The sequence below is a fragment of the Cutaneotrichosporon cavernicola genome, assembly GCF_030864355.1.
Source record: "Cutaneotrichosporon cavernicola HIS019 DNA, chromosome: 2".
NCBI classification, from domain to species: Eukaryota; Fungi; Basidiomycota; class Tremellomycetes; order Trichosporonales; family Trichosporonaceae; genus Cutaneotrichosporon; species Cutaneotrichosporon cavernicola.
The window spans coordinates 831784-859043 of NC_083394.1; the positions used below are offsets into that span (position 1 = coordinate 831784).

At 58.2% G+C, this 27260-nt stretch overlaps 9 protein-coding genes across 9 annotated transcripts; 5 read left to right on the top strand and 4 right to left on the bottom strand.

Annotated features, from left to right (window-relative positions):
• Nucleotides 1-1689: 1689 nt before the first annotated feature.
• Nucleotides 1690-5538, bottom strand: CcaverHIS019_0203240 (uncharacterized protein; the record flags this gene model as incomplete). Its single annotated transcript, XM_060597323.1, has 8 exons — nt 1690-2616; nt 2650-2824; nt 2860-3087; nt 3122-3224; nt 3258-4020; nt 4656-5007; nt 5054-5247; nt 5284-5538. 8 exons carry the CDS (start codon nt 5536-5538, stop codon nt 1690-1692), a joined length of 2997 nt encoding a protein of 998 aa, XP_060454228.1.
• A 1270-nt stretch (nt 5539-6808) lies between these two features.
• On the bottom strand, nt 6809-7751 carry CcaverHIS019_0203250 (uncharacterized protein; the record flags this gene model as incomplete). Its single annotated transcript, XM_060597324.1, has 6 exons — nt 6809-6884; nt 6937-7012; nt 7069-7207; nt 7258-7421; nt 7550-7618; nt 7724-7751. The coding sequence occupies 6 exons, from the start codon at nt 7749-7751 to the stop codon at nt 6809-6811; spliced, it is 552 nt and encodes a 183-aa protein (XP_060454229.1).
• A 1497-nt stretch (nt 7752-9248) lies between these two features.
• CcaverHIS019_0203260 (uncharacterized protein) lies at nt 9249-10538 on the top strand (the record flags this gene model as incomplete). Its single annotated transcript, XM_060597325.1, has 3 exons — nt 9249-9258; nt 9301-9870; nt 9904-10538. The coding sequence occupies 3 exons, from the start codon at nt 9249-9251 to the stop codon at nt 10536-10538; spliced, it is 1215 nt and encodes a 404-aa protein (XP_060454230.1).
• A 166-nt stretch (nt 10539-10704) lies between these two features.
• CcaverHIS019_0203270 (uncharacterized protein) lies at nt 10705-11360 on the bottom strand (the record flags this gene model as incomplete). The annotated part of the gene is made up of 4 exons (XM_060597326.1): nt 10705-10742; nt 10777-10859; nt 11049-11280; nt 11312-11360. The coding sequence occupies 4 exons, from the start codon at nt 11358-11360 to the stop codon at nt 10705-10707; spliced, it is 402 nt and encodes a 133-aa protein (XP_060454231.1).
• Nucleotides 11361-11668: 308 nt separating this feature from the next.
• On the top strand, nt 11669-13041 carry BFR2 (uncharacterized protein; the record flags this gene model as incomplete). Its single annotated transcript, XM_060597327.1, has 4 exons — nt 11669-11717; nt 11751-11832; nt 11872-12238; nt 12274-13041. 4 exons carry the CDS (start codon nt 11669-11671, stop codon nt 13039-13041), a joined length of 1266 nt encoding a protein of 421 aa, XP_060454232.1.
• Nucleotides 13042-13245: 204 nt separating this feature from the next.
• On the top strand, nt 13246-18763 carry mug81 (uncharacterized protein; the record flags this gene model as incomplete). Its single annotated transcript, XM_060597328.1, has 11 exons — nt 13246-13346; nt 13377-13752; nt 13926-14069; nt 14104-14760; nt 14795-14887; nt 14922-15004; nt 15040-15601; nt 15637-16087; nt 16123-16187; nt 16221-16342; nt 16378-18763. The coding sequence occupies 11 exons, from the start codon at nt 13246-13248 to the stop codon at nt 18761-18763; spliced, it is 5040 nt and encodes a 1679-aa protein (XP_060454233.1).
• Nucleotides 18764-19283: 520 nt separating this feature from the next.
• CcaverHIS019_0203300 (uncharacterized protein) lies at nt 19284-21075 on the top strand (the record flags this gene model as incomplete). The annotated part of the gene is made up of 3 exons (XM_060597329.1): nt 19284-20793; nt 20851-20931; nt 20966-21075. 3 exons carry the CDS (start codon nt 19284-19286, stop codon nt 21073-21075), a joined length of 1701 nt encoding a protein of 566 aa, XP_060454234.1.
• A 1527-nt stretch (nt 21076-22602) lies between these two features.
• ORC4 (uncharacterized protein) lies at nt 22603-24818 on the bottom strand (the record flags this gene model as incomplete). The annotated part of the gene is made up of 2 exons (XM_060597330.1): nt 22603-23811; nt 23898-24818. The coding sequence occupies 2 exons, from the start codon at nt 24816-24818 to the stop codon at nt 22603-22605; spliced, it is 2130 nt and encodes a 709-aa protein (XP_060454235.1).
• Nucleotides 24819-24999: 181 nt separating this feature from the next.
• Nucleotides 25000-26033, top strand: CcaverHIS019_0203320 (uncharacterized protein; the record flags this gene model as incomplete). The annotated part of the gene is made up of 6 exons (XM_060597331.1): nt 25000-25128; nt 25160-25318; nt 25371-25418; nt 25540-25642; nt 25676-25883; nt 25928-26033. 6 exons carry the CDS (start codon nt 25000-25002, stop codon nt 26031-26033), a joined length of 753 nt encoding a protein of 250 aa, XP_060454236.1.
• Between the last annotated feature and the right edge of the window lie 1227 nt (nt 26034-27260).

The following is a 27260-nucleotide window of genomic DNA, read 5'->3' on the forward strand; positions in this document are numbered from 1 at the left end:
CCCTCCATTGACTCTGGAAGCGCTTGAACAGTGGTAGGAGGTGTGGGAGGGTGATCTGATGGTAGTAAATGTCACCAGTAACACCCCCCCTCTTTCCATCACTTTTACTGGTGTCAAAGGCAACCAGAAGTGACCTCCCTCCATGCCAGACAGCCCCCCAGACCATGATAGATGGAAGCCCTGATCGAAAGGCAGGCTTGCAGTACTTGAGGTTGTGCTCTTGGCCCTTGGGTCTGGTGACATTGATGTGCCCTTGGTGGTCTATGTTGATTGAGGCCTCATCACAGAAGATGACCCTTGTCCAGTCAAAGTCCTCATGAACAGTGCAGTAATTGAGGCGTTTGGCAATGGCAGAGGGTGATAGGAAAGGCTTGCGACGTGCCCTGTAGCGCTTGAGACCAAACTTGAGGCGCAGGGAGTGAAAGAGGTTGATGCCCATCTTGTATCCTTGAGTGGAAAGAAGAGAGAGCATCTCCCTATCTTTTGGCCAAGGGTGGGCACTCATGAAGTCCTTGATATGCCGTAGATCATGCTTGTTGAACTTTGGGGAACGTCCTGGTGACCTGGGTGGGCTGGCAGACAGATGGGATGCTTCCCTCTTGAGATGTTGGCAGATGTTGGAGATGGTGCAGTTGAACTCAGCAGCTACCACAGAGGGTGGTGCTACGCGACAGGCAGAGATGATATCGGCGTTATTCTTGCGTGGGGTCCGAATGGGCGACATCTTGAGGTCGTGTGCAAGATTTGAAGCAGATCCATGCAGTACTTATGGAGAAAACATGAAAAAGGGAGTCAGGACCAGCCCAAGGTACCACTGAGATTATGGCCCCTACAACTGACACTACAGCGCGTCCCATGCATCAATTTTCATTGTTCTTTCTGCATAGACCTCTCGTCCGATGTCTTGCAGTCTTATATACCAAATCTCAGAGCTATTGCATATTTGTAGAGTGCAGAAAGGCCGTCTCAAGAGTGGCAGGTTCAATCCTCACTTGGAGGAGGACAGCCACAAATGCCCCAGAAATTCACAGTAATGGAATCATGATGCATGCAATCTAGGCATGGAATACGAAGCACTGTATGGGTAAGAACTTCTGTGCAAGATTATGAAGCTCTAGATAAAGAATTGCATGCATGAGAGAGATATCTCTACTGAAGATGGGTCACTTGTCAGAGGCAAAACTGACGGAATGTGGAGGTTTGTGGCAGCGGTATTCTTTTGAAGGACCTTACTGTAGATGTTCACACTTAGCAAGGACGAGGCTGTACATGCATACATGCAAGGGCACGGTTCGGCCGCAGCTCCGTAACAGCGCGAGTACGAGCAGGTCACGTCCGTGTCGCCGGCTTGGGCCACCGGCTCCTCTCGTCGCGACGCGGCCAGGGCTACCCCCTGCAGACTTGACACACAAACAGCCTAGTTCTCGACGGCCAACAGGAGAGTCGTCCCGAATTACGAAGCGAACGAAAGAAATGCGAAGCGAAAACGAATACAAGATTGATGACGGTATCCTCGAGCGGGGTTGTGGATGGTGCGCTTGGTCGTGAGCAGTTGCAGGATGGAAGAAGCATGTTGGAGATGGTATGTGGAGGAGATGGAATAATGTTGTTCAAGTATCTCGGCGCTGGTGCACCCCCGCCCGCCCAGAGGTGACGAGTTGATTCAAGTCGGGCATTGGTCGGCTGCGATTACCGCCCCTGCATACGCTTGAAGACGCCCTTCTGCCGTCCCAGGTGCGCCTCGCGCTTACTGGGGCTGCCCTTCGGGTTCAGCATGCCGTTGGTGCGCATGTTGGCATTCTTGCCCGGCGTGCGGCCGACGGCGAACGGCATAGGTGCGCCCTTCGATAGGCCGTGTAACCCGCGCTTGGGGTCGGCGTGGTGGTTCTTGTGCTTTCTCTTTTTCGGAGAGCCTGGTGTGGAGCGTCTTGGGCTTGTCGGCGCAGTGGGGCCAAACGAACCGGACCTGGGGTCTGGGGTAGACTCGTCGGTCTCGTTCTCGCTGCTGCTGTCGTAGTTGGCCAGTCTGGCGAGCGCGCCGTTAGGAGTGCCGTTCATGTGTCCGTTGGCTTTTGAGGTGTCGTCCGCCCTTGCTGCCGCGATGCGCGTGTTGGACGACAGCGCCTCCTCGCCGTCCTGGAGCTTGCCTAAAGACGACGGCGTGGGTGTACCGTTGACCTTTGGCTCGTTGAGAGTGTTGGCCTGGAGCATGGGGCTCGCCTTTGGGGTCCCGTTCGCGCTCATCGGCGTGCCGTTTGCCATTGGAGCAGACGTTACACGCTTGGCCGACGACGTGGGTGCGCCGTCGCCCTCACGCTGGCGCTTCCCAATGAGTGGTGGCGACACAGCTGGCGCCTCAACAGACGCCGCAGCCTTCTTTTCCAACCGCTTTGCGAGCAGGCCAGCCTCTTCATCGGGCGTGAGACGCACGTAGTTAAGAACATACGCGGAATGGTCGGCCCGAGCTCTCTGAGGCGGGACTTGACGGACTTCCTCATCGTCGGCCTCGAACCACTTTCCATCGGGACTGCGCACATAGGCTGTGTAGTGTCCGGAATGTGGGCCGTACCCATGGTGACAGATGACACCGGACAAACGGTACAGTAGGCCCCCAGCCTGAGGTCAGCAGGCCCAAAACGCACTGCTCACATGATCGTCCACCATGTATGGGTTAATATCCAGGATAGGAGGGAATGCGATGTGTTTCCCGATCTTCTTTGACTGGCCTTGCCAATTAAACCCGAAGCGCTTAAGATGCAGGGCGAGGACGGGAGGCGCCTCAGCGATCAACAGCTGCTTGGTTGCAACCGACTTCTTCTTGCAGCTGGGAGTTAGCACAGTCTGTGAGCAGCCACTTACTTCTCGCACTTGTACTTGTTGTCGCCATCGAGTCTCTCCTTGTGCACGTAGTGATCAAAGAGGTCTAGTATATTCTGGGCGCCACTGGGGATGTCAAGTGACAGGTCGAGGAGCGAGTCGAACGTGTCAGATGGCTTGTTGCACGACAGGCAAAGTACGCGCGACCGGACTCTCCCACCCAACGTACGATACACCCAGCTCGTGCACTTCACCTTCTCTGGCAGATTCCTAGCGTCAGGTTTTGCTTGGGCTGGGTGCTCACTTGGGCAAGCCGGCGAGGGCCGAGTTCTGCAGTCCATCCGTAACGAAACGGAGGAACTCGTGCGCGTCTTCTTGGCGTCTAGCGCTGAAACCCTTCTTGATTCCTGGTTGTTAGCACTGCCGCTGGGGGAACTCACTTCCAAGGTTGCCCTGCACTGTTTGGGGGGTGTAAGCCTTCTTCTTGCCCGACCAGTGTTCCTGCGCGGTGATCCTCAATGCGCATGCCATGCAGAATGCGTTACGGTTTGACAGTTGGCATGTTCTAGAGTCGTGCGCCATGACGAGGTTCAGAAGAGGTGGGGTGTGCAGCAGCATCTGGAGGGTCGCATTGCTGTAGCACGCCATCGACGGGTTGAAGAGCCCTGGTGGCCTGTTGGCCGCGAGCTGGGGCCACGACAAGTCGACGTCGGACGGGTCGGCGAGGCTATGTTCTTTGGGTGCGGCTTTGGTCTTGGGCTCGCCATTGGCCTGGGGACCGACTTTGGTCTTTGGCTCGCCATTGGCCTGGGCGCCGACCTTGGTAGCCTTCATAGGCGTCCCGTTAGGTGTGCCATTGGGCGTACTTTTCGCCGAGACAATCGCACCATTCACGGTCTTCCGAGGTGTGCCGTTGGGCATCACGTCACGTGCGCCATTGAGTTTGGCCTCGGCTTCGGTCGAGGCTGAAGACGACACCAGTGACCTGTCGGCGTCGGAGTCTTCGGAGCTCGTCGAAGCAACCGAGGACGTGGATGGATGCGGCGAAGGTGACTCGCGGATGAGAGGTACGCGCCGGAGACCAGAGGATGCGGCAGCAGGTGGTGGTGTTGGAGAGCGCGAGGTCATCTCAACTCGGAGGACGTTGTCGCCCACGGCGAGGGTGCGCTGCCCCACGAACGGAGCGAATTCGAGCGAACCCATCTGGATTACCGGACGGAGACGAGATGCTCGGAGGACGCGATGTAGATGAGTGATGGCTGAGACAGTGTTGTGAAGAAGGTCAGTTGGTTGTGTGTATGTGTGTGTGTGTGTGAGAGAGTTACGCCAAAGGCCTTGGACGCGATTCAAAAATCAACCGCAGGCAATGTGGGTGGCCAAACACTAACGGAACCAAATCGACACTACCAAAACGATGAATTGAATTAGATACCATTTACTTTCCTCTGGAAGCTCATTCGCAAAATGAGCATCGAATACAGCCCAACCTGAGCGCATTGCCCGCATGTCGGCCATCCGCAACGATCACCACCAGGAAGTGGCGGTACAACGACCAAGCATGTAATACAGAGCTAGAGATTGTAATCCAGTTCAACCATCTACGTCCTACTCATTCTTGGTGACAATGGCGAGAGAGGCAAAGCGTCAGGCTCGTCGACGACCAAGTCGTCGTCCATTCCTCGCAAACTTGCACGGGACGACCTCCGCGCCATGCCTGCAGAAGGTACCTCCTCGGCCCCACTCCGTTGTCGGCTCAACGCACTCCAAACATTCTCCCTCTCTCTTCCCTCCAACAGGCCCCGTTCTTCGGGGGCAGTCAGGGACGCGATCGAGCTGACTCTTGACGAGGTGCGGCTCAGCGCTGCACCCGACGACCGTCTGGCATGCTCGCGCGTCGACACGGGTTCGTACCCGTCCATCTCCTCCTCATCTTGATCGCGCTGCTCCTTATGCTCGACACCCTTGCCGGCCTTGATGACCTGGTCCATCACACAGAACTGGAAGACGTTCATGATGACGGGGAAGATGGCGAGCACGAAGACAACCTGCACATCGAGGGTGAGGTAGCCCAGCATGCTCTGGGTCCCGCGGATGAGTGCGCCGCTTATCCCAGGAAGGGTGAGCATGAGAATGACGATGAGCTTCATCGTCACCACGGCTGCGAGGTAGGGCTGGAGCTGCCTGAACCAGCTTCACGTTAGTGCGGATTAGGTTAAAAGGGAACCGAGGTACTCACAAATGCCACTGTGGGGGACGGCCGTATTGCCCACTAGTGAAGCCTTCCGGTCCCAAGTGCTTGACGAAGAGCTTGGTATATCCTATGAGGCCGAGGTAGAAGATGCCGACGCCGATGGTGGTGTCGATGAGGATGTTGAGAAAGTAAAGCGAGCAGGGATTGTTGCTGCTCGAATTGCCTGCGACCATCGAGACCTAGAATGGATTAGTGTCATCACGCTAGAGGCTTACGAGAATGTTGCACGCGTGTAGTGTCGCCTGTCCGACGAGCTGCTTGCCGACGTCAAAGCCCCACACGCGCCATGGACGCTTGCGCTTCTCAAAGTGTCGCTTGACGACGAGTGAGGATAGCACCAAGACGCCCATGATGGCTTGCACCACCAGTGCCGTGGGACCGAGGAGGTGGCAGCGCTCAGCCGTCGCGTCGGGCGGCGGTGGCTCCACCGCTGGGAGACCAGGGATGAGGGGTGTTGTGTCGTTGGACATGGTGGAGAGATCAGTAAGGTTGAGGGGGAAGGAGAGAGGAGCGAAGGGAGAGAGGAGATGGGAGATGGATGGGGGCGCGAGGAGGGTAGTGAGATGCCGATGGCAGGGAGCAGAGTGGGCCCGGAGTGTGATGTAGGGCCTGTGCGGAGGGAGTGGGTTGACGGCGGTGCCGTCTAGGTTAAGGGCACATGTAAGGAGCGTCGATATGAGAGATGAGATGGGACGTGTTGGAATCGAGATAGATGTGGAGATGAACGGTGTCAAGGTTGTAAGGGAGGAGGGTTGAGTATGACGGAGGCCGCCGACGTCGAATGCTCGAGTGGCCACGTGGTAAGTCCGCCAAGCGCAATCTGAAATCCGACACCAGGCGCGGAACGATGATGCTTCTTTTGTCTGTGCCCCAAACTGCGGACAGGCTACCATCTCCGTCCCACAGCGACCTCACTAAGGTTGGGCTGGAGGGGCCGTTCCCTATGTGGCGCATGGCGCGTCCGTGGCGTTCATGACATTGCTATTCATTCGCGCCGCCCGCGTAGGACACAGTCGGCATGCCCCAGAACGACTCGGTGGCCACGCGCCGAATCGCGTCGTAGATGAGCGCAGCTGAGTGTGTCGTAAGAACAGCGGCGTGTTCGGCGATCGCAGAGGCACCGGTGCGGCGGCAGCGGAGGCGATTGGGATAATTGAAAGAGGGCAATTCGAAGTGAGTGACGGTGCCAGTGGTGGATCATAATGTACCACTATGAGACGACAGCAGATTCGCCAATGTGTCAACACTCGCTAACACCCGGTAGCGCTGGCGCGTGGCGCGTCTAGTCGCGTCAAGGATTCCTACGATCCTCAAGTTCCAAGCAAGGGAGATGAGATCTTCAAATGCCGCGCTTGTCCATTGTTTGCAACATGAAACGGGGAAGTAGGGGTAGGCGCTGCTGACCACGAACAAAAAACCAGGGCTTGTGTCAGCTTGTCATCCTACCATTAACGATCGGCGATCCACGGGTTGTCATCAAAGGTGCATTGTAAAGGTATTACACAACTGCTCGACAGACTGGAAGCTGGCGGCGACCAAAACTGCCTCAGCGGCGTGGATGGAGAGAGCAGATCGGCGGTAACAGTTGTCCAGAGGACATTGTATAGAATGGGACGCGTATTAACTCTGGCCTGCAAAGGCCAATGCGGAGCGATGCACGAGATGGGCGAGAGACACAAACCGGGGACCACCGAGGGAGGCAACAGGAAAAGGAAACATCAGAGAGAGAGGGCGCACGTCTTAGGCCTTGGTTCCCTTGACGTTTTGCGACAACCACTGCAGGCCCTCAAAGAGCCCCTCACCGGTCGTCGCGACACTGTATCGTCAGCGACATCACCAAACAGACAGTGTTAGAGACTTGTACTCACCTGGGGTGGACATACCACGAGCGTTCCCGCATGTTTAACAGCCCCAGCTTCTCCGTGACCTCCGCCGGTGACATGGCTTCAAGGTCAGCATCCGGCCCAACTCTGTCCATGGTCGTGCATGTTATGACTCACCCCCCTGAATGTCCTGCTTGTTGGCAAACACCATCAACAGGCAGTCCCTCATCTCGCGGTCGGCAAGAATGCGCTCGAGCTCGAGTCGTGCCTCATCGATGCGCTCCCGGTCGGCAGAGTCGATCACGAAGATAAGGCCCTGCAATGTCAGCCAAGAGCATGCTCATCTGCGCTGCGCAGCCCACCTACCTGTGTTCCGGTATAATAGTGCCTCCAAAGGGGACGGATCTTGTCCTGGCCTCCGACATCCCAAACGTTGAACTTGACGTTCTTGTACGTGACCGTCTCGACGTTGAAACCGACGGTGGGGATGGTGGTTACCGACTGATTAAGCTTGAGCTTGTAGAGGATAGCTGCGTGTCAGCTTCTGCGGGTGGCGTGTTGTCGGGCAGGCTGCGCCGCCGCCCTGTCATTGTTTACTCCGTGACAGAGATGTGAGGGTTATGTGGATGGCGACGCAGGTTGTCGACCTGTAACTCACTCGTCTTTCCGGCAGCATCAAGGCCCAGCATCAAGATGCGCATCTCCTTGTTGCCAAAGAGGAATTTGCCTGTTTACAGAATGTCACAGCGCCGAGAGTAGCGCCAGAGGACACAGAGTCAGCATAATATTCGCGGACACAAGTTGCGCAACTCGCGTGGTCAGGAAGGCTCACCAAAGGTCTTGCTCAATGATCCGCCCATGATGTAAAGGTGGCGCGGGAATGGGGGAGGGGGAGGGGAGGTGACGAAGAGTCAAGAGTTTACCGGCCGCGCGGGTCGAGAGTGGGTGGGTGGGTTGTGTGTGTGTGTATGTGTTGATTTGGAGAAGTAGACGCGCGTGTGTCCGAGTGTTCGCCAGCGCGATCGGCGTGGGTGGATGATCCGCGGGGTAAGGAAGGCTGTGGGAGAGGGGATGGGGCCTTGTCGTTCGGCGCGTTAGACGTTAGGTCGTTGACGTTTGCTTGTGGGAAGAAAGACGAAGGAAGGAAAAAAAAAGAGTGTGAAGAGGAAGAGAAAGGATGAGGAGGGTGAGGAAGGTTGAACAGGTGATCGAGAGTTGGGGAGAGGGTGTAGCAAGACAAGTAGTGATGTTGAGGATTCCAAGTCGCGAGGATGTAAGGATGAGGGATGTGATGCCAACCGTTGATTTGGTGGCTGCCTGACTGTGATTCTGGCTCTAGGAGGCTACGAGGTTAGGGAGGATACAAGGCAGCAAGGCTGGGCGCTAAGTTTGGTTTGGTTTGGTTTGGTTGATGTCTATGCAAGGTGCGTAGTAGTGCTCGTTGGGTGGGTCAATGCGAAAGAATGGTAACGTGGCGCCGGTTGATGTTTGCTGACCCTTCCCCCCCTCAGTTGGTCCTCCATCTAATCCCTTGCTTTTTCCCTCTCTTCCCTCTCGTCCCGTTCTCCCATTAGCCCTTGATATATCCTGGCCTTACTTTGCCCTATTACTGCCAGTAACTAGAATGACGCACGGCCTATAAGTACGCGTTGAGCCTTGCCTACTTAGGGAAATACATCCCCATTGCTTCAGTCCCTGTTTACAACCTAATCACTCCCTTAACCGCATTAGACAAATCCCATTGTAGCTTTCTAGTCCAAGCCCAATCACCCTGGAGCGCGCTCCTCATCTGCTGGCAGCCCTGGTTTTCAATTGGTCCCGCTTCCAAACGGGCATGTATTTACAACACGTACTACACTCTTCCGCTTAAGGAAAGTTAATGGAGTGGGGCAGCTCCTTTGCCACCTCACCTTGCCAAGCCAAAGAAGGTAGACGGATCCGATAAGCACGGGTTGACGCGATTTGAATACAGTACGGCCTTTAAAGTCGACTCATTTCCGCTTTGACTCATTCCCCAGCTTCCGAGCTCTAGAACTGCCACCTTCCTCGACAGTCTTAGCCTCTTCTTGCATCTCGATAGACACCAGACCGGCGGCTGCACTAACCCATCATGACCGACGTTGATATGAGCCCTGCACCGTGAGTTGGGGCCTTCCAATGGTCATCAAGCTCATGACGACGCTGACGCCAGAATGTGACTCCCGGCCATTTTACAGAACCCTGGCAATAAGGCTCTCAGGCAGGTGGAAGCATTCAATTCGCAACAGCGTGAGCGCGCCGCCGCTCGCCGAGAAGCCTCCAAGGCGTCGATCGCCGAAGAAATTACCAGCAAGCGGGGCAAGCGTTTCGTGCGGCGCATGAACAACGGTTCGTGACTCCCACTTGCTTCCAGGCCACTCTGACCGACAGCGGCTCACATCAACAACCCTCATGCGGTCCAGCCGAAGCAAGGGGACATGGTACCCTCCGTGCCACTGCACTACCACCCGCTCCAGCCGTCGTTTCCTTCGGATACCCTCGAGCGGAGCACCCCGATCCCATCAGTGTCGGGCCGGGCTGATCCGCTCGGATCTTCATCCGTCAATGGTGCATTCTCCACCTCGTTGAAGGGCACGCGAGCCATACTCCGCCGTCGTGGGCGTCGTGCTGAGGCCATCGTTCCCGTCATCGAGGACGCTGTGCGCAGTTGGCTAGCTGGCGAGTTCGATACGCCCCCAACCCAGGCGGACTGGTTCCCCATCGACCCCACACCTGTTGATTATGCAGCGACTACGGAAGGGCAGAACGGCGGGCCGAGTCGCCGCTTGCCGACTCAGCACCAGGCCGCTGACGTGCCTGAGCTGCCTGTCTCTAACAGGAAAGTAGCGGCGGTGCTCGAGCTGTCTCGCTCACCCGCACACTTGTCATGGGCAGTCCCAGACAGTTTTGACCGCTTGGTCGTCCATCTCGTGGTACGGTATTACGAACTAGTTTCATGGAGTGGGTCACGAGTTTAGGTTGGACTAATCCCAGGCGAGGACGAGCGAACGGCAACGGGCCAAGTTGTGCGCTTAACCCACATCGTCCGCCCCAACATTGTCCGCGCCAAGGCTCCACCAGCGTCGCATGCTCTCCTCACGCCCGAGACGAGTGATGTGTCAGGTGTGTCAAGCTCTGATACGGAACATGGAAGTGCGACGGAGGGCGACTCGTCTGACGCCGCGACCGAGGTTAACCACTCGGACACGGAGAGTGTGATCGGGTACGATGGGGACACAACGTTGCAAGCTGTGGATGTGAGCCACGACTCGGACTTTGAGCCGCTTTCCCTCTCCGAGCGGTGGGCCGACGACGCGAGTGACGGCAGCGGAGCCGAGACGCCGCACGACACCCACGCGAGCCTCACGGAGCGCTTCGATGCCCTGGAGCTGCACCGCACCGAGTCCCACGGCTCGTCGGCATACGCGTCATCCGAGGGCGGGTGGACGGACGGCGGTGTCGATAGCTCCATCTTCCACCATGAGGGCCGGGGCACGGACTGGGCCGCCGACTCGCCTGTGGTGGGAACGACATCCCTTCCTCGGCTCAAGGGCGGCGCGCCACTGCGTCTCGGCGGTAATGGACCCCTGGACAAGCCAAGCTTCTTCGAATATCTCTTTGGAGAGTAGAGCTATGGATGCATCAACAACAGGAGCCAGGAATGGGACAGGATGGGTATGTGGACGGGCGGACGTGTAGAGCAGTGTCACTGCGGTATCACTAGTCGGGAAGGAGAGTCTATAGTCGGAATGTAGCGGGGGTGGAGAGTGGGATGGACGGGTTGAGCGATCGCGTCTAAAGACGTGTGACGGCCTTGCGGTCGAGGGGGGTGCCTGTGGTCAGGTTATGGTTAGCGGTACAGCTCACCATCTGGGGCAATGCCGTTCTTGGCCAGGATGCGATTGTGACGGATGAGACGCGCGCGGTCGAACGTGCACCGCTCAACAGCCCTGGGTGTCAGTCACTCCTCGGTTCCAGCCAATTCAACAACCGAGCACAGCCACCTCAACAACGCCAACAGATCAGCAGATACTCCGCGCACCATCCTCGTCGCACCCATCCTCGCCCCGCTCCATCCCACGCCAGCCAGTCGTTTCCAGCAGACTCGTCGGATGCGAGGTTGAACTGTCAACACTCACATAATACGCCGAACCTCCTCGACGGCCTCCTCGTCGAGGCCGACGCGGTTCTCGCCGCTCCCCTCGCCCATATTGGCCTCGAGGTCGAAATTGGACGAGCTCATGCCAGCAGCCGCCTGGTCCTGGAACGAGAACGTCTGCAGGGGCTGGTAGTTTGAGAGACGCGCAATGACCGAGGTGGGGAGGTACGGCTCTGCGAACGAGTAGATGCGCTGGCGGAAGTAGTAGCCGACTAGGGTTAGCTAAGGAGTAGGAGTACGCACTGAAGACAACAAGGACGAAGAAGGAGAGGGCCGAGATGTGGACAAACATCGTGCCGAGGATAAAGAGTGTTTGACGCCGTGAATAATGAACAATGTCAAGTCGAGTGGTGTAGCATGATTGACACAGAGCCGGAACCGTAGCCGCTCCCGCCCCCGTCTCTCACTGGCGGCTGGCGACTGCCGGTGGGTTCCAGGATTAGGATCAGGATGCGCAGTCACAGTCTCTAATCCGCCACCCAAAACACTTGACATCACCAACCTTATTCAACCCCCACCGTGCCTAGATGTCTAAAGTTGTAGATTTCTGCTATAGTCAACCAGACTTCATCAACAACACACACACTCACCTCACACACCATGCTCTCACTCAAGGACCAGCTGCGGGCATTACAAGACGAACCGAAGTGTACGTAAAGCTTCTGAGTTGCACTGACAACAGCGGTGGATCCCGAGAGCGCGTATGCCGACCTTGATGGGCTCAAGTTGCGCGAGGCCGATCGGGAGCACTACGAGGATGTTGGGTATGTATTGAGATCTCGAGTTCCTGAAGCTGACGGCAGGCCATCACGGCTGCGTGCGGCTGCGGGAGTCGATACGGCGCAGACACTGTTGACGGACAAGTACGGGGGAAAGGCGAGCAGCCGGATGAAGATCTTCGACGATGACGAAGAGGACGACGACGACGACGACGAGAGGGAGGAGGGAGAAGAGGACGACGAGGATGAGGAAGCCGAGGAAGATGAAGATGATGAGGATGAAGAGGAAGATGACGAGGAGGATGATGACGAGGAGGACGATGAAGACGAAGAGGAGGTGGAGGAAGATCCCGCGCGCAAGCCGTCCGGCAAGGCGCTCGACCCCGTTGGGCAGCTGCGTGAGTCGCGGCAGAAGGACGTCGAGAAGGGGAGGGGCATCAAACGGCAACGAGTGAGTCCATGTCGACGAAATCGGACTGACAGCAGGACCTCTTCGACTCGCTCCTGACGATGCGCATCGCGTTCCAGAAAGCCGTTCCCTCTACTTTCTCCATTCCCGACCTCGGCGAGGTTGAGGACGACCCAGAAGGCGAGATCGACCCGAAGCGCGCCGACGTGCTGTCCTCTTTGGGAGAGCTGAACGAGACGCTCTTCTCTTTGCGCGAGCTCATCTCGCTTCCCGGTGCCAACCCCTCCAAGAGGAGGCGGACCGGCGACCCCTCCGACGAGGCTTACTGGACCTCCTCGGCCGCCGACTCCTTCGCGCTCTCCGACTCCGCGCATGGCTCCCTAGTCCCCGTTCTGAGCAAGTGGTCGACCAAGATCCAGGCGGCGTCCCTCGCCACCGCGAAGTTTGCGTCCAAGCCCACCGGAGTCGTGGATGCTATCGACGCCGCCATCTCCACGAAGCGCGACAACCCCAAGCCCCTACTTGAGGCGGAGGAGGGCGCGTACCGCTCCCTTCTGCGTGAGGTGATTGAGAGCCGTGGTGGGGGCGACGTCATGGCCCACCGCCGTGAGAAGAAGAAGAAGCGCGAGGCAGAGCGCGGGGGAAGCAAGGGCCGTAAACTGCGGTACACAGTACACGACAAGGCGGTCAACTTTGTCGTGCCTATCCCGCTCGATGGCGGTTGGCATGAGGAGCAGGTCGACGAGCTGTTCTCCAGCTTGTTTGGGGGGGTGGGGATCAAGGGTGCGATGAGTACGGCGCCAGAGACGAATGGGACAGACCTCGGAGGACTGCGCATGTTCTAGATGCATAGATGTAAACATGCGAAGAGCAGAGCTGAGCACAAACAGAGGGAGAGACGGGAGACAAACAGAGGCAGAGGCAGAGGCAGAGGTGGAGTTTCTGTTGGTGACGATGTGGGGCCCACTCCGGATCCGAATTTCGAGCCTCTTTTGACGTCGTGATGATCGCAACGTTCAATCCATCAATCTACAATACACCATATACCCATGTCGCTGAACGACTACCTCTCCGGCCTCCTCAGCGATTCAAACTCGACGGAGCAATGGGAGGCGTACCTATCGACGGCGCCGGCGCTTGAGGCTGAATCGTGCGTCCCATCAGACCCAACTAACGGAAGTGACGAACACATCCTCCTAGATCGCACCCCCTGGCCAACGGTTCACTCGTTGCTGGGAATTGACGCCGGCTCAAATGGGATCGTTGAGGACTTGTCGCACATTAGTCTCGATACCCCCGAACCCGAACCCCAACCTGAAACTGAACCGGAACCGGAGGGGGATGCATCCGCCCTCGTCGCACGCTTACACGCGCACCTCTCTCCAGGCGCTTACGTCCACCTCATGGAGGTGCTTGCGTCGGGGCGGAGCAATGAGGAGATCCAGAGTGATCTGGTGGAGATATTGGGATTCGAGGGGGAGGGGTTTGCGCTCGTCCAGGATATCTTAAGGCCGGGTGTGCGGAGGGACGTTATTGCTGCTGAGAAAGGAGGCAAGGTGCGTTTGTCCGTAACTCGCATCTCCAAATCCTCGTCACACCTTCCTATCCTTGCCTCTGCTTCCCCTCACTTCTCCCCCTTCTACCCGCTTCTTTCCTCTGCCCCCCCCCCCCCCCCCCCCCCTCTCCCCCTCTCCCCCCGGGGCCCAACCCACCCACTCACTGATGCCAGCGCAAACCAGCCAAGGTCGTCCAAAATAAACGCCGACCCAATAAAATCGACATTACCGATGTGATCGGCACGCCAGAGGATATCGAGCGGCGTATCCAGGAGCAACTAAACCGCCCCAAAGCGATGTTCGCCGAGGAGGGCAGGGTGAGCTGACCCCCTGCCGTCTAGCTAACAGCAGCAACGCGTCCCGCAGGCCACAGAGCAGCTCCCTAATGTCTTCACAAGCGGCGGAACCGTGTCGGCCAACATGAGCTACGGGGGCAAGCTCGCCCTGCCCGTTGGCACCGAGCGTGAGCAGTTCGACACTTTTGAGGAAGTCATCATACCTCCGCCGCAGGCTATCCCTCCCAAGCTGAACGAGCGACCCATCAACATCTCGGAGCTGCCAGAGCTCGCTCGCCGGTGCTTCCCTGGTTACAAGGAGCTTAACCGGATGCAGAGCGTGGTGCAGCCCACCGCGATGGGGACGAACGAGAACATGCTCGTATGTGCGCCCACAGGTGCGGGTAAGACGGACGTCGCGATCATGAGCATCCTCCGTGTCCTCATGGCCCACGTTCGCCCACAGAGAGCCGGGAATCATCATCCCTCGGGATTCAATATTGATAGAGACGCGTTCAAGATCATTTACGTCGCGCCGATGAAGGCACTCGCGGCCGAGATTACGCGCAAGTTTGGCAAGCGCCTTAAGTGGCTCGGGATCAAGGTCGCCGAGCTCACGGGCGACATGCAGATGACCAGGCAGGAGATCAACGAGACCCAGATCATCGTTACTACGCCCGAGAAGTGGGATGTTGTCACGCGCAAGCCGACGGGCGAGGGCGAACTGGCCTCTGTGAGCTATGTTAGTCCAGACGAGCTGACCGCAGAAAGTCCGCCTCCTCATCATCGACGAGGTGCATCTCCTGAACGAAGAGCGTGGTGCTGTCATCGAGACGATCGTGGCGCGTACCCTCCGACAGGTTAGCTAGCATAGCGGAGCGCAGCTAACCTCAGGTCGAGTCCAGCCAGTCCCTCATTCGCATCGTCGGTCTGAGTGCCACGCTGCCCAACTACGTCGACGTTAGCGACTTCCTTCGGTAAGCTGGTGTAATTCCGATGAAGCTGAACCCAGGGTCAACCGCTACCAAGGCCTGTTCTTCTTCGACGGCTCGTTCCGCCCCGTGCCACTCCAGCAGCACTTCATCGGTGTTAAAGGCAAGGCGCGCAGTTTCACCCAAATGCGCAACATGGACCAGGTAGTATTTGACAAGGTTGTCGAGATGGTGCGCGAGGGGCACCAGGTCATGGTGTTCGTACACGCACGCAAGGAAACGGTCAAGACTGCGCAGAAACTGCGCGAGATGGCAATGGAGGAAGGTGAAATTGACGCGTTCGACACCCATGACCACCAGCGGTTCCAGTTACACCGACGCGACATCGCTACGTCGCGCAACAAGGAGATGAAGGAGCTGTTCGACTACGGCTTCGGCATCCACCACGCTGGCATGCTGCGCTCGGACCGTAACATGATGGAGCGCATGTTCGAGGACCAGTCGATCAAGGTGCTGTGCTGCACGGCGACACTGGCGTGGGGTGTCAACTTGCCCGCACACGCGGTCATCATCAAGGGCACGCAGGTGTACGACTCGAGCCGCGGTGCCTTCGTCGACCTCTCGGTTCTGGACGTGTTGCAGGTGAGCTGAGAGGAACCGGAGGCGAGCTCACACAGATCTTCGGCCGTGCTGGTCGTCCGGGATACGAGACCAGTGGTGTTGGTTACATCTGCACGACACAGGACAAGCTCGATCACTACCTGTATCAGATCATGTCGCAGCACCCGATCGAGTCCAAGTTCATCCCTGGCATGGTCGACGCGCTCAACGCCGAGGTGTCTCTCGGCACAATCGCCAATGTGCGCGAGGCCATCAGTTGGATCGGCTACACGTATCTGTTTGTTCGCATGCGCCGCGAGCCTTTCATCTACGGCATGTCGCATAATGAGCCGCGCGATGACCCGCAGCTCGGCAACAAGCGCAGCGAGCTTGTCACGCAGGCTGCACGCCAGCTCACGCTCGCCAAGATGATCCGCTTCGATGAGCTCTCGAACTCATTCACCATCACCGACCTTGGTCGCATCGCCGCACGCTACTACCTGCGCCACCAGACCGTGGAGGTGTTCAGTGAGCTATCGTGTCCTTTTCAAAGCTGACAGCAGACAAGGAATTCAAGTCCAACATGAAAAACGCGGACATCTTCGGCATGCTCTCACAGGCGACCGAGGTGTGTGCGTGAAGTGGCTGTGCTGACGGGAAGTTCGAGCAGATCCAGGTCCGTGAGAACGAGATCGACGAACTCACCAACATCATGAACTCAGACAACTGTCCTATGGAGGTCAAGGGTGGAGCGACTAACAAGCACGGCAAGGTCAACATTCTGTAAGCTGGTCATGTGATCAAGAAGCTGACACCAGGTTGCAAGCGCACATCTCTAAGGTGTTTATTGAGGACTTTGCGCTCGTGTCCGACTCGGCGTATGTCGCGCAGAACGCCGGACGAATTATCCGTGCTCTTCTAGAGATCGCGCTCAGCCGTAACTGGGCTAACTGCGCATTCCTGCTTATCGACCTGAGCAAGGCCATTGAGCGTCGCATGTGGCCGTACGAGCACCCGCTGCAGCAGGTCTCGTTGCAGCGCGACACTCTATACAACCTGCGTCGCTGGGCGGACGACACCGAGATTTCGGAGCTCCGCGACATGGACGCCAAGGAAATTGGCCAGATGGTTCACCTGAACGAGCACCACGGAAAGGCGCTGCGCGCCGCTGCGATGGAGTTCCCGACCGTCGGCGTGCAGTATGCGCTGCGTCCGCTCGCGAACGACCTTCTCGAGATCGCCGTAACCGTCGAGCCAACCTTCAAGTGGAGCAACAAGGTATCCGGTACGGCCGAGCCGTTCTACGTTTGGGTACAGGACGCAGACGGTATCAACATCCTGCAGTGGCGCAACGTGCTTCTCCGCCCGTCCACCAAGAGCGTGGTCATTGAGTTCGTCATCCCCTGGACGGCGGACACGCATGCGTCGCTCTCGATCGTGACGGCGTCCGACAGGTGGCTGGGCTCGGACTCACAGACGCACGTCGACCTGAGCAACCTGGTCATGCCTCGGCCCTTCGACGACCACACGCCCCTTCTCGATCTGCCGTTCCTGACGCTGGCAGCCCTCGATGACATCGAGCTCGAACAAGCGTACCGCCCTGTGTCGATGCTCAACGGCCTCCAGTCCCAGGCCTTCTGGAGCGTATATCACACGCAGCACAACGTGCTTGTGTCGGCTCCTATCGCGAGCGGCAAGAGCCTGCTCGCCGAGCTTGCGCTATGGCACGCGTTCAGACATACCCCCAGCGCGCTCTGCGTCGTTGTTGTGCCGCACTTCCGTGCCGCCGCCGAGGCCGCCGCGCGCATCCGCACCGTGGTGCCTAAGAACCGAGCTATCCGCGTCGCGAATGTGCGTACCTCTGAGGCGTTTCAGAGCGCCGTGGCGGTCAAGGGCGGGCGCATCGTCGTCGCCACTCCGTCGGCGTTCGACGGCATCTCCCAGGAGCACCTCCGCCAGCTCGCTGTAGGTGACCTCTCCACAGTCGTTTTCGAGGACCTCCATCTGCTCGACGCTGTTTACGAGCTCACCGCCACCAAAATCCTCTCCGCAGCGCGCCCTGCTCGCGTTCGTGTCGTGGGCCTCGCCTGCTCCTTGAGCAATCCTTCAGACGTGTCGAACTGGCTTGGCGTCGAAGAGCAGTTCCGTTTCAACTTCCTACCACGCGACCGCGGCTCACCAGTTGTTGTCCAACTCAAGACCTTTACGACACCGCACAGCGCGACGCTCCTCAAGACTATGGTCAAGCCGGTGTACGACATTGTCAAGGAAGCCCCAGGCAACGTTGTCGTCTTCGTGCCCTCCCGGGCGGCATGTCAGACGGTGGCGCGTGACCTCGTCACGCAGTCTGGAACGGAGATGGACCTGAACGGCTTCCTGAACGCTCAGCGCGCCGATGTCGAACCGCTCGTCGCCGACCTCGAGTCGAGACTACAGGAGCCCCTCCTCTATGGCATTGGGTACATCGTGCCGACAATGCGAGGGGCGGACATCGCCCGCGTGCTCGAGCTCTTTGCCTCTGGTATCATTAAAGTGCTCATCGCTCCGCGCGAGGCGTGCTGGACCCTCCCAGTTCGGGCCTCGAGTGTAGCCGTCATGGGTGCGCAGTACACTCACGTGAGTGGCGACGAGCGCATGACCACAAACTATGGGCGACACGAGCTCGTGCAGATGCAGGCATTCGCTGTCGCGTCGGCACATCCAGCTGCTCCTGGCGGACGTATGCACGTTCTCTGCCAGGTGGAGCAGCAGACGTCCATCTCGCGTCTCCTGGCAGACGGACTACCGCTCGAGTCAGGTCTCCCCTCAGTCTTGAGGCGCGACGTTTCGCCAACCCTGACGGTGGGCGGTAGTAGTAACGCTGAAGCCGTCCGCGTCCTTGAGACCATGTTCAAGGCGCGACCGGCTCCACCGCCGCCCGCCCCGCATCGCCCGCGGGTGCCGGACCTACGCAAGCGCGACGCGATGGACATGATCGGCTGGACACTGCTTGGCCGCCGGGTCCGAGCAAATCCCACGTTTTACGGAATGTTCGAGGGCTCTGAGGCCGAGGGCCTTAGTCGGATGGTCGACGCGTGGTTCGCTCTCCCTCCACAGGAGACCAAGAAGAAGGAGAAGAAGCAAGTTGAGGAAGTGAAGGAGGTGGTCGAGGTTGAAGTGCCGGGGCCGGTCGAGGACGCGTTCGTCATCGAAGAGATGAACTAGGCGCGTGTGAACAGGACGGAATGGATGCAGTCACAGGATGACGTCTTGGCGGATTAACGTGATTAACTCGAGCCAGATGCTGGCTGATTATTGATTATTGATTATTGATTGACGCCGGTGCGAGAGTTTTTATCGCATGTGCAATCCACAGATCCACTGATGAGACGATAATCTGTAAGTCTTTCTCTCGATCTCTCGATCTCTCGATCAAAATTGTAACTCTGACAGCTGCGCAGTACAATATACAGTAGAGTAGAATAGATTCAAGTCAAGACACTCACTACAGTACTCTTTCCTCTTACTTTTCCTCACTCTTCACTCTTCACACTCTCTCATCTCTCATCTTTCATCTTTCATCTCTCATCTCTCACACTCACACTCACTATCCCATCTATTTCCACTTCCTCACACTCGTTCCTGAAACCCACTCACTTCTCATCATACTTGAATTACACTTGCTCCCCACATACTCGCTGCCTTACCTTCCTCGACGCATCTTCCTCCCATATCACTCGCCACCATGATCCTCCTCTTCCTCCTAGCCCTGATCCACCGCGCCCCCGCTCTGGGCATCGACGTCAACCTCACCCTCGCGAGCCTGCAGATCGAAGGCAGCATCGACATCAGCCTCGGCTTGCCAGACTTCCTCACCGAGTCGGCCCTACCTATCATCGACACCGATCCGGAGCCGTACAACTACGTCCACCCCCTGGAGTTCAGCGGCACGGATCTTCACGTCCTCATGGAGCGTAACGGTGGCTCTGCTTCCTCGCTTGATCAGAATCGGGATGAAGGCCGCGGCCTCGGAGGCTGGGGAAGCGGGCCGGCTCTCTGGAAAGCCCCTCAACCTAACCAGGACAACGCTGGCTCTCCACCCACGCACTCTGACAAGAACCCGGTTAACTCTCCCTCCACGACATCGGAAAAGAGCCCCGTTAACTCTCCCTCCGCGGACTCGACTTCTGGCACCGATAACGACATCGAATCGGAAGTCCACCACCCCGACGGCAATTACATTGAGAAACGCTTCCACCAGCCCAATCCCAAGCTGTACGATGACTTCGCCGACTGCTGCCACAAAGGCCGTGACCTCGAGTCGCGTCAGCCTTCCCCGGATGATGATTTCAGCCAACCGCGGCTTTGGTTCAACAACCCTGGTGAAGCCCCGAACCCGAATCGGCCTGTCGTCTCTAGCGACAACACCGTGTCGTACACTCGTCCCCATATGCCCAAGCTCCCCTCGACCCTCACCCTGCCTCCTCCCCCCAGGCGCACTCTCGGGGTGTCACAGCGTGACAAGGACGAGGAACTGGGGGGCGAGGACACGGCAAGCGCCGAGGTCATGAACACAGACCCTGAGGTGTCCGACAACGTGGATGGGGCCGATGCCGTTGACCTCGACGGCAACTCCGAGCCTCAACCCCCACCCCAGAAGCGCGCCACGGTCAGACGAGCGAAGGGGGCAGACGACATCGAAGGCCGCGGGCCCGGGATTGACCATGACCTTAGGATCATACAGGCGGAGGTCAGAAACCAGGGAAAAACCAACCCGGCGGTGGGCAGCCCACACACCAACCAGCAGAGCCCCAGTTACTCCCCGCCCGGCCGTCGTCGTCCTATCTTTGGCCTTTTCAGCGACCAGGAGGCGGGCGGCTTCGAGGTCGTTGTCCCCCTACTACTGGGTAGCGCGGAAGTAGAGGTCGACGAGGATCGCGAGGTCGAGCTGGAGATTGCCAAGATCAGCCTTGAGCTCGTGAGCGGCGAGGAGGATGAAGACGAAGGCGAGGAGGAGTCAGAGGCCATCGCAGCCGAGGAGAGGCCGGACACTTCTAACCTTATGGGGTTCGGTTCCTCCACAACCACTTCCGAAAACGTGGAGAGGGACCCTCGCAGCAACGAGGAAAACGAGGCGGGTGGCTCCTACGAGAATCGCTCCGCCAACGACCGCTCAGCAGGCTGCAACCCGGGCGAAATGCGCTGCACTCCCCACGGAACGTGCCTCTCCAAGACGGCCAAGTGCTGCAAAGGCGGTGAGGGACCCTACTCCGCTCAATTTGACTTGGCGATCCGACCTTGTCTGACTCCAGGTAAAACCTACTGCCCCGAGTCGTTCTACTGCATCAACAATGGCCAGAGCTGCTGCCGCGTTGGACGTTGGTGCCCTATCAGTAGGTTTAATGCGTGCAAGCATGTTCACAGCAGACATGTGGGGAAACATGAAGCGCAACAGTCGTGGCGACAATGCTGTGGAAGCCCGCGATTCTCGCCATGACGACTGGGCTCTCTCGATCGCGATGGACTTCCACCTTTGAGGAGGCATTTAGGCCATTATAGTTATCGTTGTATCATTTGGCACCGAATAGAATGTTGTGCAGAGTGCGGAGACACTGTTGTACATAGGTAGACCTGAAGTATGCAGTTGGTACAGTATGCAAGTTATGGTGCGGGTACAGTAGGGCCGGGTTTTGGGTCATGCCTGGACCATCAAGTCCATACTAACTAAATACATGATTTTGCACCTCCTATTCTAATGGCTTCATTACTACTCAATCACGCGGCCAGCATTCGCGAACAATAATCTCCGCAGCAGTTACGACAGCCTCCACGACCCCAATCAAATCGCGGGGCAACACCTCGAGCTCGTCTCGGAACTCGGCATCCAGCAGACCTACGGTCAGCTCCTCCAAAAATACACTTACCAGCGACGATGCGCCGGGTGGCGAAGCTCGTCCATTCCCACTTAGCCCGGTGGAGGACATCCAGGGCATCCTCGACTCTAACGCCATTACCACGTTCAGTAGCCAACTCAACCAACTGCGTGTGTCCATGCAGCTCAGTCCACCAGGATTCGAAGTGGGCCTCAGAATTGGTTGGTTGGACCGGACCGAGAGCTGCCAGGACAAGGAAGAAGGACGTCTGCAAGACCTTATCTACATGGTCGAACTTGGCAGCTTGACCGGGAGGCGGTTCCCGAACTATCTCAGCTCGGCAGAAAGGGCCTTACCAATCGCGTCCTTGATTGCCTCGGCTTGGCTGAAGATCGCGTGCAGAGTTGCTGACTTTGCTCCGGGGACGCGACTCGTAATCGTTGCTATGGCCGCGTCGGCGTCGCGTAAGTGCGCGGCGAGGGTGGGTGGCGTGTCGTTGGGTTGGATATTGGGCATTGTAGGTTGGTGATGGGAGAGATGGGAGAGGTAGAGCGTGCTCATATATATGCGTAGTTACCTGTGTACTGTATCGATGGTGCGAGTGTGCTCCACTAACGCCCCTGTGTTCGCGAGATCGCGACTCACGTCACTCGCATCTCAAAAGATAGATCCATAATCGACTGGATACATTTTGCTGACATCGCATTTTTATCGTAACATAGTTATACTCTATATAAGTTTTAAAGACCAGATTAATAAGAGATTTTATCTATACTGTATAAGCACATAAACTCGTTAAATCTCATTCCAAATAGAACAGTATTTTGTTGAAGCTGAAGAGAGCGGCTAGAGACCAGCCTGCAGGCCTCTCAGGCTGATTAATGTCCTGCGTTGCGTGGTGTTGCACAAGCTGTACAGCTAGGTGATCAGGTGATCGATGATGTCAGAGGCCAAACCAGCTATGGCTATCTACATCAGCGTTATCAATAGTAGAGGACACTTCCCTCCAGTCGCATCCAGCTTGGAGTATGGTGTATGACCCAAGTCCGACGCTTGACCTTTGAGTCTGCATTTCGCTAAATGCCTACCAACCCTGTTTCGTGTGAGAGCTTGATTGACGTGCGGATTGACGATGCAATGCATGCGACTATGCTGTGTCCTCCCTCTTACCCCCGCCCCCCGACTCCTCACTCAAACATGCCCTCCCGACATCTTGCCCCAGCCCGCGAGCTCAGGACCCAGCGCCTGTCCCCCGTCGTTTCGGAAAAATGCTACAACATCATGCACCGGCAACGCCGCTCGGACTTTGGCAAACCGTGGCCCAGCACTCGCAGGACCAGCGGGTGCGAGTAGGCCCAGCGCCCGGCACTGGTGGAACGCGCGCCGGAGCAGGGCGAGGGGCCACCGTGCGCGGCCCGAGCCGACCAGGCGGGACCGTGCGAAACGCGCATACTCGTCCTCGACCTGGGCGAGGGAGAACTCGGTGCGGCCTGCATATGCGAGGTGCTTTGCCACAATCAAGATACCCAGGGCTGGGGCGGGGAGGCCACGGAGTTTGGCGGCGATGTCGATCGCGCCGAGTTTCCGCCCAGCGGTCTGGGGTCCTGTGCTCCACCCTCCCAACTCCAGCTGTGCACGCACACTCGCCGCCACTCCAGGAACGGAGAGGAAATCGAGCCGCCCACCAAGAACTGCTGCGACGGGCGCCACGAATGGGCGGTACAGCAAGCGCACGTCTGTCGTGAGGCCGGCCAGGCGCTCAAGGTTCGCACTGACTGTATCGTGCTCAAGGAGCATGTCGACAGCGAACGCCCAGTCCTCCTGCCACTGGCGCATGGCACGGTCCTTGTCTAACCTCTTCTCGTCCCACGGTATGAGTGTGGCGCGGAGGAGCTGGCGCCAACCCCTTTCCCCCGGAGCGAGAGGCGAAGAAATTCGCCACACACGATGCGAGAAACGAGACTTAACCCGCTTCTCAAGCAGCAGGAGCGTGTCCACGCGCGCCGTGAGGCCGATCACAGCCAACCCACGTGGAGTGCGCTCTACAGGGCCAGTCTGGACAGACTGCACGACGTCGAGGAGGCAGTAGAGGAGCGCCTGGCGGGCGTGCTCGGTGAAGAGGTCGAACTCGTCGATGACGATGATAATCGCGCGCGGTGATGGTGTGGTCAATAATGCGAGTAGGTGCGAGGGGAGCGTTGTGGGTGCGTAAGCAGCATCACCGGCGTCCGCGTCGGTGGGTTCGTCTTCGTCCTCAGCAGCGCGGCCCTCACCCTCCGCGATCTGCCGGCCAATCTCACGGATCGCACGGCGGTCGTCCGTTTGTGCGTGACCCGAGAGGCGGACGACAATCGGTGCGTTCTTGCCGGTGGGGAGGAGGCGGAGAGCGCGCTCGACCGTCTGTTGTCAGCTTGGCCAAGAATGGGGCTGGGTCAAGGTCCTGCACTGACCCTTCAACATCAGGACACGCCGATCAGTCGACTCACTCTCGTCTTTCCCACGCCGCGTGGGCCCGTCACCAGTGCCGAGTTGCCCTCACCGCGCTCAACCGTCCCACAAAGCAACGCCACCAATCCCTGCAACGCCTCATTCTTCTTCTCCCCCTCCTTCTCCGACGGTTCCCACTCGCGCTCCGTTCCAGTCAGTGTCGAGAGCATCCTCAGGACGTGCTGCCTTGCACTTGCAGGGAGAGGTGTGACGGAGGGACTCTCACTCCTCGATATGGGTAGGGACAGGTCGAGCCGCAGGCCTCCGTCGTCTTCTACCTCTGGTTCCTCAGGTTCCGCGAGCCCTCCGTACTCGTCCCGTTCCGTGTCTTCTGTATCTTCTGTATCGTCGCGTCCATAGTCGCGCGTCGCCACCACTCGCCCGCTCCGCGTTGTCCGCGGAGCGTGTGCGTCCCCTTCGAACGTGAAGTTGCGAGCCTCACGCTGTCGTCGCAAACGTTCGTTGGCGCGGAACACGTCGCTCGACAGATCGCCCGTTGGGCTGCCAAACGCCTCGGTGTCAAATGAAGGGAGAGACGTGCGGGGTTTCTTGGCACTTCGCACCGCCGCGAGAGAGGCCGCAACACGCTTGCCGGAGCGCGGAGTCTCGTCGTCCTTCTTCGCTGGTGTTCGTGGTCGTGCAGGCATCGCCTTTGGGGTCTCCTCTTCCTCTTCACCCTTGGACGGGGTGTGTGAGGTTGTCTCCTGCTTCACAGGGGTGGGTGTTGTTCGTGCCGGCGTGGCTTTCGCCTTGGGTGCAGCTCTGGGCTTAGCGGCTTTGGGTGACTCCCTGATCTCTTGCGCCGTCGCCGCTGTCGTAGTCCTGCGACCATACGTGACGGTTTTGGTAGGCGTTCGCGCCGACCTCCTCTGCTCCCCGTTGGGCTCGTCCTGAGAGACTGGTATTGTTTCGCCCGACATGTCGGAATGTTTATGTTGGAAGGAGGAAGGGAAGGGGAGCGAGGTTGACTTGTCTTTCCAGACGCGTTCAGGCACCACATTTCAGGCACCCCTAAGTGGGAGGCACATCCGCCTTGCTCCATACTGCTCAGCCTTAAACAGCACCCCGTAGCCGTTCAGACTTTCGTCAACACATACAACCATGGACCTCGACAAGCCTCTCGAGGAGATGATCCCGAAGCGCGGTGGCCGGGGAGGACGTTCTGGTCGTGGCGGTGCTGAGCGCAAGCCCCGCCTCTCACATGACCGGCGTGACGCCGCGCCGTATGCGGTGAGGTTGGCCCCGGACGAGCTAATCTCAGCGCCCACCGACGCGCTCAACGGAGGACAAGTGGGTACACGACGCGTTTGAGGGAGGTCGCGGTACGCGAGGTGGGCGTGAGAGGCGCGATCGTGACCGTGCTCCCGACGCGCCCGTGAGCAGCTCGCCGCGTATCGAGATCTCGGGCCTCCACTACGAAGTGACCGCAGCGGACCTCAAGGCGAGTGCTTCCCCGGCGCCTCTAACAACAGAGCATCTTCGAGCAGGCTGGCACGATTGTGCAGGGCCCTACTATTGCCGTAAGCGTCTCCCGCGGGGCTCCTAGCCGCAAGCAGCCAAGACGACGATGAACTGAGCTCACGCGATTTCCTGCTTGTTTGCTCACGTACGTTCTGGAGAGGCGGCGCTGACAGACAGTAGTACGACCGCTCTGGACGTCCCACTGGCACAGCCACTGTCGAGTACACAACCCCACAGATGGCCAAGATAGCGATCAACAAGTTTGACGGAGCAATGACAAAGGGTCCGTTAGAAGAATAGGAAGAACTGACCACAGGTCAGACGATTGCGATCAAGCTCATCGCGCCGGCGCGCGCTCCCAAGGCGGACAAGGGCGAGTCGTCGCTCCTCGCCCGACTGGGCGGGGGATCGCTCAAGGACCGGATGGGTGGCGACCGTCCGCAGCGCGACGAGCGCGGGCCCCGTCCAGACCGCGCCCCTCGTCAAGAGCGCGGCGGGGACCGTGGTAGAGGAGGACGTGGTCGGTGCGTATGCGAAGCTGGTACAGTTATACCACAGCTGACAGCAGCGGCGGCAAGCCTCGGCCCGAGCGTCGCAAGCCGGCTAACGCCGACGACCTCGACAAGGAGCTCGACGGATTCATGGACAAGCCGGGGGACGTAAAGATGGCGTAAAGAGTTTGAGTAACCTGGATGTCATGCGTGGTATGCGTGGAGGAGGCCAAGAAGATGGAGGAAGGCGGCACTCATCTCCCAATTCTGACTTGAGCGCTACCTTGCTCTTACCGCGTTTCTTCTTGCATCTCAGGTATTGGGCATCGCCGCAACCCAGACCCGTTGTCTGCCAAGCTGTATCCCTACCTGAACAATGGAACGGCATCTTCGGACTGGTGGGCGTTCGTCGTGTACATCACGCCTTCGTGATCTCGAGGAGAGTTTGGCGACGTGCGACGTGCCGAGGAGGCGCTGGGTCTAACGACTCGCTTATATCAACGCTGTTTGCGATACATACACGGATGGAGCGCTGAGGTTGCTCCTGACAACGCTGACCGGCTGGGAATCGAATCATAACAGGAGTGTCGAGGTGCTTTTTGATGAGGACAACAGGCTGATTGTTTGATTGTTATCGTTGGCGGAGAACGGTCGGGGGTTTCCAGGAACTTTGAATGCGTGGAATAAGGCCCAGTTAGAGTATGGGAAGAGTGAAGGGTCGGAACTGCGGTAGTATGAGCAACGTTGCATCGGGTTTAGTGTGCGTGGTGTGGCTTGATGGTGCGAGACTGCGAGCCGCCACACCGGCGTACAGTACACTCAATGTTGTGCTCATTCATGCGCCGACGTCCTGATCGCTTAGGGATCTTCCTTTTCATCCCAAGATCACAAGCTATATTGCAAAGTGTGAGCCCACCCGCGCATAGTGGAGTACCGCGCCACGCGTACCAGGTTCTCCGCCGAGTTTTGCGCGGGGCGTAACCTCATAGCATGTGACCTCCTTTCCAGCTCGACTGACGATGTCTGCTTCTGCCACAACGCGCTGATTCAAGAACTTGCCCAGTTCCTCCCTGGTTCTGTAACGGAGATCACGTCAGGCCGTGTCCATACCTTCCTCCTCTCGGGGTACAAGGTTCGCCGCTCGGGCCCCCAGCCCTTGACAGCAATTTGCGTCGGCAGCGGGGGCACTAACCAGCGGAGGGAGCGCGTTTGACCCACCTCACACCCTCCCACCTCCCTCCGATCGGCGCGGCGGACGGGGTTGGCAGAGATCCTGATGGTACGCTGCCACATCCCGTGCAATGTATAGATGTGGAGCTCATTCATGGCCGCAATCTATAAACGCGGCAAGTCGAGATGGCACAACATGACTCATGTCCTCTGAGATCCTTTCCGCCTTTACAACCGCTC